The sequence below is a fragment of the Periplaneta americana genome, chromosome 5 (genome assembly GCF_040183065.1).
Source record: "Periplaneta americana isolate PAMFEO1 chromosome 5, P.americana_PAMFEO1_priV1, whole genome shotgun sequence".
NCBI lineage: Eukaryota > Metazoa > Arthropoda > Insecta > Blattodea > Blattidae > Periplaneta > Periplaneta americana.
In genome coordinates this window covers 155,731,272-155,751,132 of record NC_091121.1, presented here as the reverse complement: position 1 = coordinate 155,751,132, position 19,861 = coordinate 155,731,272, and the positions used below count along the sequence as shown (strand labels likewise).

Below are 19,861 nucleotides of genomic sequence, written 5' to 3'. Positions count from 1 at the left end.
GGTTAGAATCTTCAGCTGATTAACTTTCGTAACTCAACCAATTGTCTGAAACACACTGAAATAAAATTTAATGTCAACTAAAGTGACAGTAGCTGTAAATTTGAGAAATGGCGGCATACCTTATGCTTTCTAAACAACTTGTGATATTGTAAATAGAAAGTAGGAAACTATACAATGTCTGGACTTGACCACTGCAGTTATCAATGACATACACAAATTTTCAGAAAAGCTTACAGGAACGTTGGGTCTATCAAAACCATATGAGGCGCAGGATGTCAGCTAGATGCGAAGTCAACACCATCGACCATGTACTGTACATGTAGATCACCTAGAGAGATTAATTATTTCAAGCTGATGAAAGTTTAAATGGCAATATGCCATTTGTTTATTAACAATTTTTAATTAATATTTTATCTAGGACCCATACTGTAAACATGATATGAAACAGAAGATTCTGATTAGTGCATAAGTATTACCTACAACAATTTTTTTTTTGCAAAAAAAAAAAAATGAAAGTTTATATTTAGGCACCGATATGGATCTAATAGTCTGTAATTTGAAGTTAGTTAAAGTCAATTTATAACTCAATAAAATGAAAGTCAAGTAAGTCTTCGGTAAGGTTACCGGACATCCCTGTTTCCTGGGGATAGTTCCCGAATTTTGCTTTTTGTTTCCAGAATGTCCCTGGATTTAATAATTTGCTCCCGAATATTCCCAATTTTCGGTGGTGATTATTATAATTTTATGAAAATGCTGTTGAATATCTCAGTGGCTGGTGAATTAATTCATAAGATAAGATATCTGTGGACTACATATTGCTGAGATTTCCTCTAGAAAGAGACAAGAATTTGAAGATAAAGTCCATTATTCCCGTTGAGATATAGATGGACTTGACTGGATGAAGATGATTTATTTTATGAAATTTCTCGCTTGAAGAAATTTGACTTCAGAGGAAAAAGAGCAAAGTGTAATGAAGGAAATGTTATTCTTTGCTCAAAATGGAGTGAAATTTTTAAATTTTTCTCTGAGAAAGTGATACCCTGTACACAACTCCAGAAGTTGATTAAACTTCTCTGTGTCTTCCTGGAAGTAATGGAGAGAGTTTATTTTTCTTCAGTGAACATGATGTGACATCACAAAAATCCAGAAAGAGTTTGGAAACTGTTCGAGCCATGCTTGATATTTTAACCAACTTCAACATGATCTGTCAGAAATTTGCCGCAAAATTGGGATCCAGAGAACACCTGCTTAAAAAAAATTCACTCTTCTGAAAAATACCAGTAGTTTTAGCTGTAGTTAACTAGAATGAACATTTTAATGTGTAAATGGAATCAGTATTTTAATTCTTTAAATTGTGTAAGTACACAATATAAGTGAATAGCAAACTAAGAGGAATGTCAAAAGTAACATTTTCATATGTCGATACCCATTCCCGGAAACTGTGAAAAAAAACCTGATAACCTTAGTCTTCAGTCAATTTTTCTGTCATACGTGATGCTTTAATGAAGTCTCCAGTTACTATATTAATGTTATTGATAAAATGTTGCTGTTTCTCAAAAGCAAATGCTTAAACCCAAAGTGCCGGTATCTTTATTAAAACAAATGCAATTCTTTCTTCATTGAGATAGACTGATACATTAATTGATCACGTTTGTATAATCATCTGTTTTAACTACAAGCAAGTTTCCTTCGATAAAATTAAAAACTGGCCGAAAAAAATGAAATAATGCTATGAACACTGTAAATTACAGTGCTAGTTCGTGTCTTTGCCTATATCTGTGTATGCATATGAGCGTATGTATGATTTATACATCTAAAAAAAATAATAATAATAATTTTGCGGACATTTATTTCAAATAGCATACAGGAGACTTGATACATCATCACCGTAAAATATCTCGGCCATTTGTTTATGTACTGAGTGCTGAAGTATGCTGAAGATTTTGCTGCCAGTCATGATAGTTTTTAAACTTCTAACTATACATTAGTTTGTGTATAGAATCGTTACCCAGAAGAATATAACTATCTCATACAGTAGTTCATAAACTTTAACTCATTTTTAAACCACTAAATCAGAAACGGTGCCAGATCAATGATCACTACAATAAGATACGTCATAGCCAAAACTCATCAAATCTTTCACTCACCACAAGTTGATTAACACGTACCTAAAAGGAAATTGCAACACTGTAAGTGAAGCAAGTACAGTATATAATTCACATACTTTCCCAATTGTTTTGACCTCGTGTAATGTAACGTTTTGATTTCTATTGTTACAAAATATTAAAAATATAATACAACACTATGCTGTACCTATACTTCAAACTTCCATTAATTATATGTAGCATATTGACAAACTCCATTTCTGTCCACAAGAGTAAAGTGTGAAAAATTTTCGGTAAAAGCATGTCTCTCGTTAGTTTTAAAACTGTAGTGACAAAGGAGTTGACGGAGATGGTGATAACGATGACTACAATAATAACATTTAACAAAGATGATGGGGTTATATAACAAAGTAATACTGCAAGAAGAATTGAGAGACTAATACCGTATAAACATAAAGACTAATGTACCTCAAAATTGTATATTTTTCTTCATATTAGATGTACTGAAGGAAACTGCTTGGTTAAATTTATTTTTGTAAATTGAAGTGAAACACAACTATATTCCTATTTACTGCGTTTAAATAAAGATTCAATCTGGAGTTAATTCGTGATGTCATAAAAAAATTACCCAGAATGCTTAATAGCAGGTATTCTTTTATCTGTAATTATTGATGTGGTTGTTAAGCCCGCAATTATATAACTATATGTAATATTAAATAAAATTTACTTTCGATCTGGATTCATGGTTTTAACAGCATGGTTGAGCATTCAATGTATACAAATCTGTATGAAAAGAAAACTGATGTGTATATAGTGTTAGCAGTTAGCAGTCAGAAAATTTGTATGTCAAAAAAAAAGTTAATATCCAGGTTTATTACGAGCAATCATTCAAATGAAGATGTAAGTATGGTTCCATTCAGATTTAGGTAGTTGAGAAAGAGCTGTTAGTAAATATTTGCAATTCAGATGCTAGTAGTAATGTACTTAATTTCATATTTTAAACTGTAATTTTATCACTGAGATTATGGCAATGTTAAGGTAAAACAGGGCACATAGAAGTTAACAAACCTATAAGCTGTTCTGATATCCATCTCCAATTGTTCATATAGAAACTTCTTTCCCAGTTCCAAAACTGAACGACTTTTGTTCCGTATGGCATCTACAATTTTTTGTAGTTCCTCATCTGCAAATAAAATAAAACATATTATTTCTAAAATTAGTGTTTTTTCTAAAAGAAGACGTCAGTGTGCATTTTATTTACCGTTTGTTTTCAGAAGTTTGATGCAATGAATACTAACAAAAGGAATTCGTGATAATATACACTCAGGGACAAAAAAAACCGGACACTTTAATATTTGCTGGTATTTTGCAAAACATTAGCTTCTCATACAATATTATGGTAGCCATCTGTTGTTATGGAGACGTGTATACATTGTTGATTGTTTTTTGTTTTATAAACAAGCCATTACAACCAAATATTCCAATTTTGCTTTCGGAGTCTCAGCTATAACAATTTTGTCTCAACCATTTTGTGCTTCATTATCGTTATCATTCGTTATTTCTTTATTTTTACATTTTCTGAGTTTAAGTGGGGTTGTAACATTTGTCTTAAAACAAGATGCGACCTGAAGATGTGGCTCGAGCTGTAGCCCTTTACGATGATGGATGCAGTGTACGTTACATTGCAAATGTTATGAATATGGCTAGAAGCACAACCTATGATGCCATAAAACGGTATAGAGAGACCCTAGAATATACCAGAAGACCAGGTTCGGGTCGTCCAAGAGCTACAAATCCAAATGAAGATAGGTATATGGTGTTGAGAGTTCTTAGGGAGCGCAACCTGCCAGCTACTAGTGTAGCCCAACTATTTGTTAACATGCATGGACGCCCAATTTCGGCCAAAACAGTTAGGAGGAGGTTGAAAGCAAGTGGACTGATATCAAGTAGACCTGCAACTGGTCCCAGACTTCTCAGGATGCATCGAGTTGAACGACTGCGTTTTGCAAATGATCACAGGGATTGAAGAAATGGACAGTGGAGCTGTGTTCTGTTCACCGATGAGTCCCGTTTCAATCTGTGCTCACCTGATGGACGTGAAAGAGTTTGAAGAAGGAGGAGAGAACGATTTTCACAGTGTTGCATTTCCGAAAATGTGCCGTATGGAGGTGGTGGAGTGATTGTTTGGGCAGGAGTGTGTACGGATGCTCATACAGAGTTGGTTTTTGTTGAAAATGGAAGACTAACAGCTGATAGGTATATAAATGAATGTTTGGCTGATCATGTTGTGCCATTTGGCCAATTTGTAGGCGATAATTTTGTTTTAATGCATGATAATGCACGGCCGCATATTGCCCATGCGGTCGGAGATTATCTCCAAGAAGTGGGAATCCATGTTCTTCCATGGCCAGCAAGGAGTCCACACATGAACCCAATTGAACACGTGTGGAACATGCTGGGATGGCGTGTTAAGAATAGACGACCGAGACCAGAATCGTTACAAGAGTTGAGGCGAGCACTTGGCGAAGAATGGGAACTTATTCCTCAAGAAGCCATTGCTAACCAAATTGAGAGCATGCCAAGGCGTATGGATGCAGTTATTCAAGCCAGAGGGCGGGTAATACCCCTTACTAAAAAGAGTTTTTAATGTTTAAGGCACCATAAAATGAAAAAACAGTTAGACCAAACGATGCCATAGTTATACGCCCTTTGTAATTTTTTGTAAATTTTCTCATCAGAGTTTTTTTTTTTTTCAAATGTTGTCGTATAAGGTGCTAAATGAAACATTATTTTGTTTAAATGGGTTTTGTTTCATTTTGAAATAATTGGCAACAAAATACAAGCAAATATACAAGTGTCCGGTTTTTTTGTCCCTGAGTGTAGTATAACCCCGTTAATACACTCGTCAAAGGACTGTGGCCTTAAGGCCGCATTATAAGTGGAACAGCACTATAGACGAGAAATGATATATGAAATGAGAAAAAACAATTTAAACATCACTTCATAGAAAACATGTTATATTGTGCATTAGTTACAATGCAAAATGCAAATAAGAGCTCATTTCATACAAAAAAATCTTTGATTGTTGTTTGCCGTATGTTTGTACTGCTATTTTGAATGATAATATGTAATTGTAACTCAAATAGTGTTTATTTTTCTTACAAGATTGATTTTGTAACTGAGAAATATTTTTGTACAGATTTTAAGGTGAGATATTTATTTCTTCTAAAGAAGTAGGTTATAAATAGGTAGTTAAATTTCATACCAATGTCTTCCTGTGTTGTAACTTTACTGATAAGTCCAGCTTGCAAAGCTTCGTGTGCTGTAAGAGGAATTCCAGTAAACAGCATCTGTGCAGCGACTTTTCTGGGAACTGCACGACACACAGCAATTCCAGGAGTAGAGCAAAAAATACCAAAATTGGCACTGAAAATAATGAAATGCAATAATATGGTAATATTAGATATTCTACGGTAGAGAGAGAGAGAGAGAGAGAGTTTTTTCCTTGCTTTGCCGATCATGTGGGTAGTACGGCACAAGTCCATCTGTGTGTGTAGGCCATATAATTCATTAAGAAATAAAAATTAATACAGTAATATATTTATGTGTTGGGAGGGCACGTGGCAATGTGCCCTTATGCGCAGGCCGACATTGCATTTGCAACATAATTTTGGAGTGTGTGTACAAAACTTACCTGTGTTAATATTAGAGAAAAATTCGCTCCAGCACCGGGGTTCAAACCCGGGTCCTTGGTTCTATGTACCAAGTGCTCTGACTACTGAGCTACGCCGAATTCGATCCACAGCACCGGATCGAATTCCTCTCCTTCAATGTTCCCCTTTTTGGCCTTACTCCAAGTTAGGCATATATGTTGACGTTTATGTCCCATGTCAACTGCCATTATACTGTTATTGCAAGTTATCTTGAACCTTACATCCCCTAAGTCTGTCTTTCGAACTGCTCGGTACGGCATGTACTCATCAACGTAACAACACGGCAAGGATGCCCCTCCCTCGGGTAACGTGACACTTTTCAGAAAACGTTGGTTCCTTTACCTTATGGCTCTCTACTGTAAAAAAACTTGGTCCAATACAGACATCATCTTCTCATGATACTCCGGTTTTGAGAGGAGAACATAGTTTCGTAGCAAGTTTTAATTAACCTGTAACAGGCTGGGGACTGGCAATGGCGGAGTTACTACAGCTATTTCTATACATTATATAGGCCTACATGACTTACACCTTCAGCTAATTCGTACATATTCTTATAACAATATTTTACAGGCTGATTATTTGAATTTACATTAATTTACAGTTATACACAATCCATATCCCTATCATTGCTGCCATCATCTCTTAGTCCAAAATTAATTATTTCGTCAATGGCATCATCCATTCGAAATTATCTTCTTAATCGTAGATACTACTTTCTGAACGAGATAGAATTCTTTGATTGTATCCCGAATAACATGTTGATCGAAGTCGTCCACTTCAACTTTACACAAGTCCTAATTCTGGAATGAAATAATATGTTTAGTGGAACTATAAGAAAATAATAACTTACGACAGTAATTCATTATGTCGCTCACAATACACACACTATTGTACATAACTATTATAGCAATAATTTCTAAACATTACATACCTATTCTTTCCCAGAGTAGTGTGAGGTTCATTCGGTTGTAATTCAATATTATTTTTAATTCTCTTCATGGAACTAATACTTTTGCCAGAGTATTTAGCTGCTCTCTCATATTCCTTAGCAAGAGGTTCCAGCAAATATTTGTTTAATTTTTCCTCCTGGCAACGCTTAATTATAATTGCAATAATTTCTCTTTCTCCACTGTGGATAACAGCGTTACTTTTTCTCCGCGGTGGTGTGATTTCACCATAATTACTACCCTGTGGTTGCTGCTTCATGGTAACTCTAGACACTACTGGTACACAGTGAAGGAAATAGTACTATGTTTCTTGACAAGAGATTATGATGCGGAGCATGCGCAAACAACTCAGTTGGCTCCACCTACGTTATGCGCTTCCTTCCCTCTGCCCCTCTGTCCCGCTCAGGAAATTCAAGATAACTTGCAATAACAGTACTAGGGGCGCACTCAGCTGAGTGACTTGTTTGGCCAGGATTCTGCAATTATATGCACTGCTAACTGTGAGAATATTATAGATTTTTTTTTTCATTTATTATTTTGTCCTACAGAATAATATCTGTAATATTGACAATTAATATTAGAGAGAAAAATTCGCTCCAGCGCCAGGGATCAAACCCAGGTCAATATTACAGATATTATTCTATAGGACAAAATAATAAACCACAAAGGGAAACATTGAAGGAGAGGATTTCGATCCGGTGCTGTGGATTGAATTCGGCGTAGCTCAGTGGTCAGAGCGCTTGGTACGTAGAATCAAGGACCAGGGTTCGATCCCCGGTGCCAGAGCGAATTTTTTTCCTCTAATATTAATTGCCAATATTACAGATATTATTCTGTAGGACAAAATAATAAATAAAAAAAACTATAATATTACCTGCGTTATGTCACATTGTGCATCAACAATATTTTTTTTTATTGTTATAGCTTTTTATTACATTAATGTTAAATTAAATGTTAAATAAGGCTTTGAACGAACTTTAAATCCCGTGCTACAATGTACCAGATCCTTGATTGACAGAGGCAACACATCACTTCTGATTTGGCCATTTCAAAGACTAACCAGGTATAGTTAGTTCTAAACCTTCCTTATTAAAATCCCACAAAAGCAGTTATTTAGAACCTCATCTTTAACTACATAATTGACAATATTACTGGTTATTTGAAAAGAAAGGAAGTATACTGCTCAGAATTTGTTATAAAACATCTGTAATTTTATGCTCGACCATGCCGAAATGTAGTAATTATACACCTGGTAGTAGCCCTTTAATGCACCTCATTAAAGTACACCTATTCATTATAATTCAGTTGTTCAGCCAATGCGAAATCACCATTGTACTGATTATACCATTATAAAACCGCAAGTATCGATTATTCTCGAATATGCAATCGAAAGACAATTAGCGAAAAGTCACGGAGGCTGGAAATCCAATACTGTCGCAGAAGGTTATGTTCTGTTACTATAATAATTAGCGTTAATTGTAAATAATATTCAAATAAATTCAATTTGTCATCTCGTTTTTCAATTCTAAATCAATTTCCAGGTTATATCAAGCCTAATGTTCATGTTATTCTCTAGATTATATCAAGGTCAATGACATTCGTGTTTTGGAAAAAATAAATACTTTTGCGTCTGTGCACATCTCACAATTCAGGTCAGATATGCTCCTCACTTACATAACCATAACATGAATACTTATGAATAATTTCAAGTTAGAAATATGGTCGAGCATAAAAGGTCGTATGAAACTTGCCTATAATGGTAATTAAGACGCTCGTATGAAAATTATGAAACTCGCGCTCGTTTCATAAACAAACATACTCGTGTCTTAATTACTACCATTATAGGCTCGTTGCATAATGTACTATTAATATCTACGTATATCTCTTTTTGTAAATAGAAAAGTAATTAAGAAATTAATAGATTAGATATAGAACAGCTATTTTACGTTGATTTCAACAAAATTAATGACATGTATCTCCAAGTACTTACACTGTACCAGTACAATTTATAAATTAAGTCATACTCGATATCTTACTTTGAAATTATAAAGAATGTCTTTTACCTATGTGCAACTCAGAAAATGAAAACTGCATAATGATTTATAAGAAGTAAACTATATATGATAATATCATCTGCAACCTAATAAACGAAATTAATTTGTTGGGAAATGCGTAAAAATATGAAAAAATATACATCATTTTAGAGAGTAATGAAAAAAATAGGTTACCCAGGTGTTGAGAAGGTGCTGTTGTCAGTGCATATGGCGATATCGCAAGTTGCAACCAGCTGGCAGCCTGCAGCTGCTGCCAGACCTTGCACCACAGCTATGACAGGAACAGGACATTGAATGATTCCAAGCATAAGTCGTGTGCATGCAGAGAATACCTGATTGTGGTAGTCGATGCCATCCTTGCTGGTCTGTAGACAAAAAATGTTTTGCTTCAATTATAAATAATGAAAATAATACTTTGGAAAACGTAGGCCTTTTGTGTGTCTTTCACGTGTTAAATTTTATGTTACCTAGTTGAAAATAATACACTAATGAAGATACGAAGGAAGGTCGAAAAGTAATGCACAACAATTTTTTGTGGCAACGTATTTAATACATAAACAAAACGAAATAATGCAGAAAAAAGCTACAGGTTTTACATATTTTTCAGCACAGGAACCAAGTCTCTCGACACATTTCCCCCATCGTGACACCAGATTCAGTACACCTCATTCATAAAATTCCGTTTTCTGGGCATATAACCACCTGCGCATGACTGATTTCACTTCTTCATCCGAACCAAAGCGTTGGCCTCCTAGGAATTTTTTAATTGGTCCGAAAAGGTGAAAATCAGACGGCGTGAGGTCTGGGCTGTAGGGTCGGTGACTGCCTCCTCAGTGCCTCTGACATTGGGTGGTGTTTCAGTGGTCACTGGTCAGCCGGAACGTGCTTCATCAGTAAGATTTACTCGGCCCTCTTCGAAGAACCTGTACTACCTGGAAATGTTACTACGGACCAGACAATCAGCACCATACACCTCCAACATTTCTCTTCGGATTTCACTCGGACTTTGGTTTTGCTCAGAAAAAAAAAACTGACTATACCTCGCTACTCTTCACAAGTAGACGATGCTAGCACACATTCCATCTTTATTCAGTAGTTACCGCTCGTTCCACCAGGGTGACACCTAATCGAGCCCTTGCTGTCCGTAGCGCAAGATTCAAACTAACTATCTGCCAACTTTGAACGTCCTAACCAAAATAGTATAGTGTAAAGAAATTGTTGTACGTTACTTTCCGATCCTCTCTAGTACATAATCAGCACTTATCGTATAATCATCATCATTATTTATTTTTTTAAATTATACTTTGGATTATTGTGTTTCATTGTTGTGTATGGGATATTATTATTATTGGAAGCAAAAAAGGGTAGAGAACTGCCAAAGTAATCGCAGATGAATTTCAAGGTTGCAGACATATCATATTCCTGTCCTGATGGTCTGCACACTTGGACAGGAAACAGTAATGTACGGTAATGTAATAATTAGACCGTGGAACTTCATGCAATTGCATGTTTTTACTGATTTGGCATATTGAAAAAATGAAAATGAATCTTTGCTGATCATAGTTTTTACGTTCGAATGAAAGCAACTTTATTTTGCATAAATGCATATTTCGAGGGCATTTTACTTTTAAATGCATATATATTTTTATTTTGCACATTTAAATGCAATATTAACATATTTCCTTGGGTTTTCCGATTTATTGTCTAATTTCACAATTTTCTCTGTGATAAAATAATTTTCAAGAAATATAAAACCAATGTTGAGGTCATGAAATTAGCGCGACGACATGGGATACTTCCTGATAGTGCGCTCTGATTTCGTAGAATCAAAACCATATGTATTTAAACACCTGTGAAAATGTTTGTTGAGGTCATGAAATTGCTACGACAATGGTTATTGCTAGTGCACTCTGATTTCATAGAACCAAAACTAAAATGTAGGTATTTAAACACCTGCGACAATGAAAGTGCGTGGATTGTAAATCTCCATTTCAATAAGAGGCAGTTTAACTGCTGAAGAGTTTAACTGCACTACCAAGTGAAGAACCAGTGCATGATCGATCTGCCTACAAGTTTAACAGCCACCTATCTCATTAAGAAATTTGGAGAAATATATATATATATATATATATATATATATATATATATATATATATATGTCCACCACGGCATGGCACATCCTCAGGTTGCGGATCGAGGAGACGGCCTCCAGATATGGAGGGTAAAGGTAAAAGGTAAAGGTATCCCCGTAACATGCCATGAAGGCACTTGGGGGGGCATGGAGGTAGAGCCCCATGCTTTCCATGACCTCGGCACTAGAATGAGGTGGTGTGGTCGACACCACGCTCTGACCGCCTTTTACCCCCCGGAAAGACCCGGTACTCAATTTTATAGGAGGCTGAGTGAACCTCGGGGCCGTTCTGAAAGTTTGGCAACGAGAAAAAATCCTGTCACCACCTGGCATCGAACCCCGGACCTTCCAGTCCGTAGCCAGCTGCTCTACCAACAGATATGGAGGGTAACTGTGAATATATTGAATAAGCAGTTGCAGACAGCCGATGAGGGGTGGTCCTCCAGCTTGGGGGTTGGGCGAAGGGCTAACAACCCATCACCATAAAAAAACACCTTGTTACGAATCCTTCAAATAATTTGGGGTTAAGAGGGATGAAGTTACAGGAGAATGGAGAAAGTTACACAACACAGAACTGCACGCATTGTATTCTTCACCTGACATAATTAGGAACATTAAATCCAGACGTTTGAGATGGGCAGGGCATGTAGCACGTATGGGCGAATACAGAAATGCATATAGAGTGTTAGTTGGGAGGTCGGAGGGAAAAAGACCTCTAGGGAGGCCGAGACGTAGATGGGAAGATAATATAAAAATGAATTTGAGGGAGGTGGGATATGATGATAGAGAATGGATTAATCTTGCTCAGGATAGGGACCGATGGCGGGCTTATGTGAGGGCGGCAATGAACCTCCGGGTTCCTTAAAAGCCAGTAAGTAAGTAAGTAATATATATATTTACATTTTTATCTCATTTCAGCCTAAATTACAACGCTGCAGCTTAGCTTATAATAACATTCCACATCGTCTATAGAATTTGGACATCTTCCTCTAATAAAAATCATGCAATTTTCTACATATGTAACACATGTTACACAAACTAATTCATTTTAAACTCTTATTATTTCTTCATATTAAAGTTTAAAATCTATTCGTCATCTTAATGATATGTCTACTTTAATATTTCTTTTTCAACATGTTTTTAGACATAATACCATGATCGTAATTATCTTTAATAAGCAGATAATTTGAAATCAAATTCTAATAATATTTATTATTAATCTCTTCCTAGATTGAAACCATCATCAGTTACAATTGTACGTACAGTTCCACGTCATCAATTAATATTACAGGATCACCTCTCATCATAGAAATATTTTGCTCGGTGTAATGCCATCATTATCAACATCAATGGCTTAAAAGCTTCAATGTATAATTTAACATCTATATTTCATGGTATACATATAAACATTATCAATTTGAATGACATTTTAATGCATTCATAATGAAAGGCGTGTAATAGGTTAACAAAAATATGGATTGTAAGCAAGTTGGATGAACAAAGAGTTGTCATTGTAAGCATGTCTTCACACAATACTTCACATGATTCCTCAGATTTTAAGATTCTTAAACTGTGAAGACTTGCAAATTTTATATTTTATATGTACTTGTAATTATATAATAAGGTTTTAACCAGTTGACAATAAGGGCATATACACATGTAATAAGAGATTACTGATATTCCCAAATTCAATTCTTAAATTATGTTGATTTTAATATATTTTATGGTCATCTATGCTTATTACATCAGGGTTTTAATTGTTGGTAATAAGGACACATGCATTTAAAACTAAGAGATTAAATTGTAATATAAATATGTATCTGATGATGTCGTCTGGAACAATGAAAACGTTTATACTAAAATAAATCATGTAATATAAGGGTTTTCACCTTACATACATATGAAGTTAAATCATTGACTGAAAACATAAAATCATTGTATTGTATCTACTTTTGTATTATGTTTACTGCAATATTAAAAAGCTAGAGAATTTAATTAATTACATGTTAAATTGAGGACCGTTTTTGCAAAACTTGCTAATTGAAAAAACTAAATTTTACAGGAGAGACAAAACACTTTAGTAATCAAGTTTGCTGTATGTCTCACTTATAGCAGAAAGCAAGTTTTGAAAAAACGATCACACTTTGACACACTACAATGAAGAGAAATAACCCAATTTTACTAAGACGCATTGAACATCATGTAGAGGCGTGCCTTATGTTAATGAATCCATCAAAATCTTAATTTTGCAAATTTTGCAGTTAGCAAGTTTTGCAAAAACGGTCCTCAGTTAATGTTATTCCTTTCTGTAGGAAAGCTAATTTTTTTGTTTTAAGCCTTAATAACTAGTTCTATGAACTACAACACATTCAACAAGCTGTTTGGGCAAACTTGTGCAAACTGGCTGAATGACACCATTGTCTGTGATTGATGTTGGAAAGCATGAGCAAAACTTTCTCCTTAACACAATTTGTTCCTTTATCACCAGTACTTAGTGTTTATATTTCAGAGCTTTGTTTACACATTGCATTGAAAATAAACATTAGATTAAGCGAATTAATTAGACCTGGAATAGACAGATATACAAAAGGGAAGATCACAGATTTTCATTGATTTTCATGTTCTCTTGCTGAGAATATGAGCGTTATAATTATTATAACAATGGTATGTTAAAGGTCTCCTATAAATGCATCTTTCCTAACTAAGCCTCTGCTTCCATTCTGTGCGACAAAATCGCAAATATTTTTATAGATCTAGCTATTATTTTAAATTGGGGTTTCGTGAGGTTACTGCGAAGTATAGAATGAAAGTGCTTTTAATTAATTTAGTAGCTCAAAAATATTGCGTTTATATATTTTTATCTTCCATCACTGTTGTCATAATAGTCATTGTTGTTAATTGTGATCTAAAAACTTGCCAGAAGTTTTACACTACTGCATATGGAAGTACAACAATACTCTTCTACTTGTAACATCAACAGTTTACAAATTACCGGATTCCCTACAAGTTAGCAGTACTACCAACTATGCAATTATTTTATACATCAGAGCTAGCTGGAAAACCTAAGTTAAAGTGACAATATCTCAAGAGAAGTTCTTTAAAAATTTGAAAATACATTTAATAATGAAAATCTGTTTTTTTAAAGCAGATCTATCATTAACTCACAGGAAATTATTATTTTTATTTTTTTAATCTGACATTCACATTTTTATGGAATGGCTGTGAACCAGGATTTCTAGATATCTTTTTCTTGGATGAAGCAATCTTCCATGTTAGTCGTTGTGATAATAAATCAGCACAATTGCTGCATTTGGGGCTCTGAAAATCTACACGTCATACTTGAACACTTGAGATTCTCTTAAGGTCAACATGTGGTGCACCTTAATGCACAACCAGATTTTTGGGCTCTTTTTCTTTGTTGAAACCAACATAAGCCACATTGCGTACATGGACATGCTAGAGAACTTTTTGTTTCCTCAAATCGAACAAATAGAAGAAGATGGAGCACTAAGCCACTTTGCGAATCGTGTGCAAGAAGAATTGAATCATCAATTTCCAGAACAGTGGAATGGCAGAAATGCACTATCATGTGGCCCGCAAGAAGTTCTGATCCTACTCCATTTCATTTCTTCCTCTGGGTTTGTGTCAAAAATAAGGTTTACGTAGAAAACATCTGGAATCTTGTCGTCTTCAAGGAAAGAATTGGTCAGGCAATTGCAGATGTTCTTGCCAGAATAATTGATTAAATGGCGATCTTACTCGTGTTAATTATGTAAGCATGTGTGGCTTACAGCTGTTTCGGTGTTACTTGACATCATCCTCAGAGCCTACTAGATCTCGGCGCTATCTCAACTTCGCTGCCTGTTGTGTGAGTGCGTTCGTGTGATGAAGAGTTGTGTCAAATAGTGTGTGTTCTGAAATCTGCGTGTTGAGAATTTGATTAGAGTGTGTTTTAGTGTGTCTGTATATTTCATATTGTTCTAGTGTGTTGAGTTTTTGGTTTTTGGGTTGTATGTGTAGGATTTCCATGTCTGTATTTATGTTATTGTATGTGTGGTTAGCATTAGTTATGTGTTCGGCATATGTAAATGTATTGTGTCCTCTTGTTATTGCTTTAATGTGTTCTTTGTATCGAGTTTGGAATGATCTTCCTGTCTGTCCAATGTAGAAATTGTCGCAACTATTGCATGTGAGTTTGTATACGCCTGTGTGGTTGTATTTATTTGTTTGTGTTGTTTATGTGTTGAGATGTCTTTGTAGTGTGTTTTCTGTTCTGTATGCTATGTTGTATTTCTGTCTATTATGTTTGGGTTGTAACCATTTTCTTGTGCTATGTATTTGATTGTGTTCACTTCTTCATTGTAGAGTTGTTGGCTCATGGGTATGTTGAATAATCTGTGTACCATTGTTCTGAATGCAGCATGTTCTTGCCAGAGTGTGGACTGAAATAGAATATAGTTATGATGTGTGTCATGCTGTTAATGGTGCATATATTGGAACTTTGCTATTCGGAATCTTTTTGAGTTACAGAATTAAATAAAAGCATTTTCAGTCCATTACATATAACACGTACCAGTACTTCACAGTAACCTCGTGAAACCCCACCATTCTTTCTCAAAGACCCTGTACATTAATGGATGTATGAGAGTTAATCACATTCTAGTGTCCTTTTGGGAGACATTCATTTAAATACTGGAATACCTATATATAGAAGAAAAATTACTTCCAAACAAACTTCTTTCAAATGATAAATAACTGCTCATAATGCGATATAGCTATGCCATGAACATAAATAGAACTCCCTTGAAGCTGTATACTCAAATGCTGTTAAATTATGAAAACAAAGTATTCAATGATATGAAATTAGTTAATTTTAGCACCCAATAGCAGAGTAAGTTCTGCAGTGTAATGTTATTTCTTGTTACTGTAACATATTATGATTTAAAACAAATCTATATACAAACTAAGAAACAGAATACTCAATTAGATACCCACTAATTCCTTAAGGTTGTGCCCAGCAGAAAACACCTTTCCCTCTCCATACAGCACGATACATCTTAATGCTGGATCATCTTGATTAAAAGTAATATTACTTATGAGATCTTCCATCATCTGAAGTGAAAGGGCATTCCTGAAAGTATAATATTGAGATATGAAACTGGTTGAAGGAAAAGTTTAATCTCTTCAGTACTCAACCAATTCTATGATATATTGAGATATGAAACTGGCTGAAGGAAAAGTTTAATCTCTTCAGTACTCAACCAATTCTAAGATTCAGCCATATTTTATACAAAAACATCAGATTTAATTAATTTTTCACTTGTTACATGTAAAGTTTTGAATCAATCAATCCTCTTAATGTATTCAGTTGTTGTTTTTCACGAGAAATGAGGGGTATTTTGACTGGTAAAGTTTCGAAGACAACTAAAAATTTTGTCTAATTCAGCAATTATTAGAAATGTTGTATTGTCCCAAGCAACAGAGACACAACAGAAATAGGTAGGATGAAATGAAATTGTCTAAAATAACTAATTTAAATAAGGAAGGGTAAAGTCTAGATTCCGTAAAACGACTTGATCTGTTGTTGCACACACTGATTTGCAGTTGCACACAGACGTTTTCGTGTGCCAGTCTCCATTGTGTCCCTCTGGCGTGTTGTCGAGGCAGAGAGAGAGGAAACTAGAGTGACGGGACAAAAGGACCGAAGCTTGAGGAGAGGTGTTGTGATGTTATAGTGAAGAAAAGGGAAGACTATTTTAAATAACATATGTTTATGAACAACAAGAAAAGTTTAGGTATTTTGCCCTGTTTCTAGAGGTAGGGGAAGCAGTGTTGCGGTAGAAATTAGTCCTGAGGTTTTTCGATGTGGGGAGAGTTATGATAGTAAAGTAGGATTTGTGCGAAAGAGAGACATGGTTAACGGGAATACCTGAGTAGGAAAGGGTTAGGCTTGCACTGATGGTAGTGTGGGGACAAGAGAATGAGAGAGAATTTAGGTGCGTGGTTAGTTCTCGCATTTGACGGATCTAACGAGCCATAGTTCGCGACTTTCCAACTACGAGAAGAAGCTTCTCAGCATCGATGAATCAACAAGTCATAGCTCACGACTTTCCGACCACAGAGGAGTTTGAAGGAAAGACTAAGGTTGAGCGAGCAAGCCGGGATAAGTCTAAGTCAAGAACACTACAGGGGAGAATAGTAGAGAGCAGAGGCGAAGAAGGGAAGGTGAGATGAGAGTTGTTTGGAAGGTGACAGGCCTCTGAGTGGTCCCACCACCTCGTCTTTTTTTATATGGTCAGTCACGGCTCCGCCTCACGTGACTAGTGACGTCATGAGCCGGGAAGAAAGGGAGAAGGCTTCCATAAGTGTCCCCTCACGTATTGAAACGGAAACAACTTTGTCTGACAGTGGCACTGCAGAGTGCTGCCATCTCTGGTTATTGCAAGCAGCACGTGTTCCACCTAGGTGCCCATTCTCCCCTTTCTCAAGCAAGGGAATCGAGGGTGGGATGCAAGGGAGAATGACTGTCTTCCCTCTTTAAGATTTAGCAATGTGGAGAGAAATAGACAGTGGAGGGCGAACTAAAGAATAAGGTAGATTCGCAAGGAGCATAAATGAAGGAAACACAACACAATTATTCCTTGTTCAAACGATTACGTTAGGTTGAGTTGGCTTAGCCCCTAGTTCAGTGACAAGGTTAGAGAGTTTATTGAGGCTATAGTTATCCCTTGTACAAACGATTAGGTTACCTTGGCTTAGCATACTTAGTCCTATCCCTGTGACAAGGCTAGAGGATTTGATCAGGATATAGCTATCCCTTGTGCAAAAGATTGAATCTTGGCTTAGCTTAGCACTGAGTTGAGTGACAGAATTAGAAGATTTGTGGAAAATGGAAGCAGGTGGTTCCTGCATCTTCGTGCATGACATGAGTGAGTACATAACTTTTAAAGTACAGTACATTAGAATTTATTAGGCAATCACTCTAGCAGAGCAAGTAACCACTGAACTACGGACTCATGTACTGCCAGGTTGGTGGGAAACAACAGCTTATCGACTGGCACAATTCCTGCTCCAATTCTGTTCAGACAATAATTAGATGACCCAGTATTTATCTAGAGTAGGCCTGCACAAGGTTTGCGCTCTCCGAGCCAACTCACAGCTCATGAGCAGAATGCAGATATCAGCTGCGCTCTGTATAAGGGTGGACTGGAAGAAGGGGTGATCTCGTACAAAATATACACAAAAGGAAATACTATTTTGCTTATAAAATGAATTCCCGTTCAGTGTTTGCAAAACTATCTTGGACTATTATTAATTAATAAGGAAATATTTATTTTACAGAAGTAATAGAAATTCTATAGCTACTTAAATGTACAATATCATTTTGTTATATTTTTATTTATCAGTACATCAAAACGAGGTTTTATGCTGTTGGCAGCTGAAAGGAACAGTAGCCTACTGATCATAATGAAACATCAGTTACAGATGTTCGATGTCTGCCTTTATTAAAGTTGATTATAGAAAACAGTTGCTCACAAATATAAATGTTGAGCCAAACATAGCAATCATTTTCACAGCCAGCCTGTGTAGTGGTGGGTATTATTGTTAATGTTTAGTCTTGTAAACTCAACCAGGCTAGTAGTATTATTCAAACGATCTTTAGCCCTTAGGTCACAGTGAAGATCAATAAGTTCAAGCTGTAAATCGTTAAATGTTAAATGTTATGTTCCGTATTTAGATCCCTCCGTACTGTACTGTAGCAGTAGGTAAGCAACGTGAAACAGTTACTGAGAATAGGCCTACACAATGCACTCCACTAGATAGCTGAGTCATCGTTTCCCTCTCCTCTACCTATAGCAAGTCTATGTCATTCTGACGTATCTTCCTCTCTGTTTCGGTGAGCGGTAAACACGGATCTCCCGCTCCAAAGGAGCGCTGTTTGTGCAGGCCTGATCTAGAGGGTTATAAATATTGTTAATATACTAATTGCGAGCAGTTTTTTAACCTTGTATTTATGTGATCAGTTACAGAGTGTATTTGGTTACAGTTAATATTTACTGTTACGGGAAACCACAGTTTTTTACTCTTGCATATTACAGGGAATTATGTGTTTAAAGTATATGTTACTCCAGATTGCATTCTCATCTCATGAATATGTTATGAATAAATACTAATCTCTTTTTAACTTAGTCATTTTCTTATAGGAATTCTGATCAGCCCACCGAGCAGCTTCTTTTTCCTTTTAACTCACACCAGTAACTATGTTCTGTATGGGCGAATCCAGATATGCATATAGAGTGTTAATTGGGAGGCCGGAGGGAAAAAGACCTTTAGGGAGGCCGAGATGTAGAAAAATGTTAAAATGTTATGTTTTATTTAACGACGCTCGCAACTGCAGAGGTTATATCAGCGTCGCCGGATGTGCCGGAATTCTGTCCCGCAGGAGTTCTTTTACATGCCAGTAAATCTACTGACATGAGCCTGTCGCATTTAAGCACACTTAAATGCCATCGACCTGGCCCGGGATCGAACCCGCAACCTTGGGCATAGAAGGCCAGCGCTATACCAACTTGCCAACCAGGTCGACCCGAGACGTAGATGGGAAGATATTAAAATGGATTTGAGGGAGGTGGGATATGATGATAGAGAATGGATTAATCTTGCTCAGGATAGGGAACAATGGCGGGCTTATGTGAGGGCAGCAATGAACCTCTGGGTTCCTTAAAAGCCAGTAAGTAAGCAAGGTAGGAAATAACGTGATGCAATGTGACTGGTGCACATTTCTTGAACTGTTTTATTTGCTCTATGATTTAGAGCATTGGAATTCTCTGTTGTAGTATGGACAATGTCATCGATCGACTCCTACTGTCTATACGTACATTTACAGTATCATTACTGCTAATAAAATTGT

General features: G+C 36.0%; 2 protein-coding genes across 3 annotated transcripts in view; one reads left to right on the top strand and one right to left on the bottom strand.

The window, feature by feature from the left end:
• The window catches only part of LOC138700237 (serine-rich adhesin for platelets-like), a 148,900-nt gene that overhangs the window by 27,758 nt on the left and 101,281 nt on the right, over positions 1 to 19,861 (top strand). The gene's annotated exons all lie outside the window — the stretch shown is intronic.
• LOC138700240 (enoyl-CoA hydratase domain-containing protein 3, mitochondrial) overlaps positions 1 to 19,861 on the bottom strand; it is a 42,359-nt gene that overhangs the window by 19,894 nt on the left and 2,604 nt on the right. Inside the window, exons 3-7 of one of the 2 annotated variants that reach the window (XR_011332310.1) lie at positions 15,946 to 16,081; positions 8,994 to 9,184; positions 5,371 to 5,531; positions 3,174 to 3,288; positions 235 to 328 (exon numbers count right to left, since the gene is read on the bottom strand). Coding sequence is in view for 1 of the 2 variants with exons in the window: in XM_069826717.1 (XP_069682818.1) it covers positions 3,174 to 3,288; positions 5,371 to 5,531; positions 8,994 to 9,184; positions 15,946 to 16,081 (603 nt within the window). In the remaining variant the exon portion in view is untranslated. The remainder of the gene's footprint in view (positions 1 to 234; positions 329 to 3,173; positions 3,289 to 5,370; positions 5,532 to 8,993; positions 9,185 to 15,945; positions 16,082 to 19,861) is intronic. The other variant, XM_069826717.1, reaches the window with a different exon arrangement.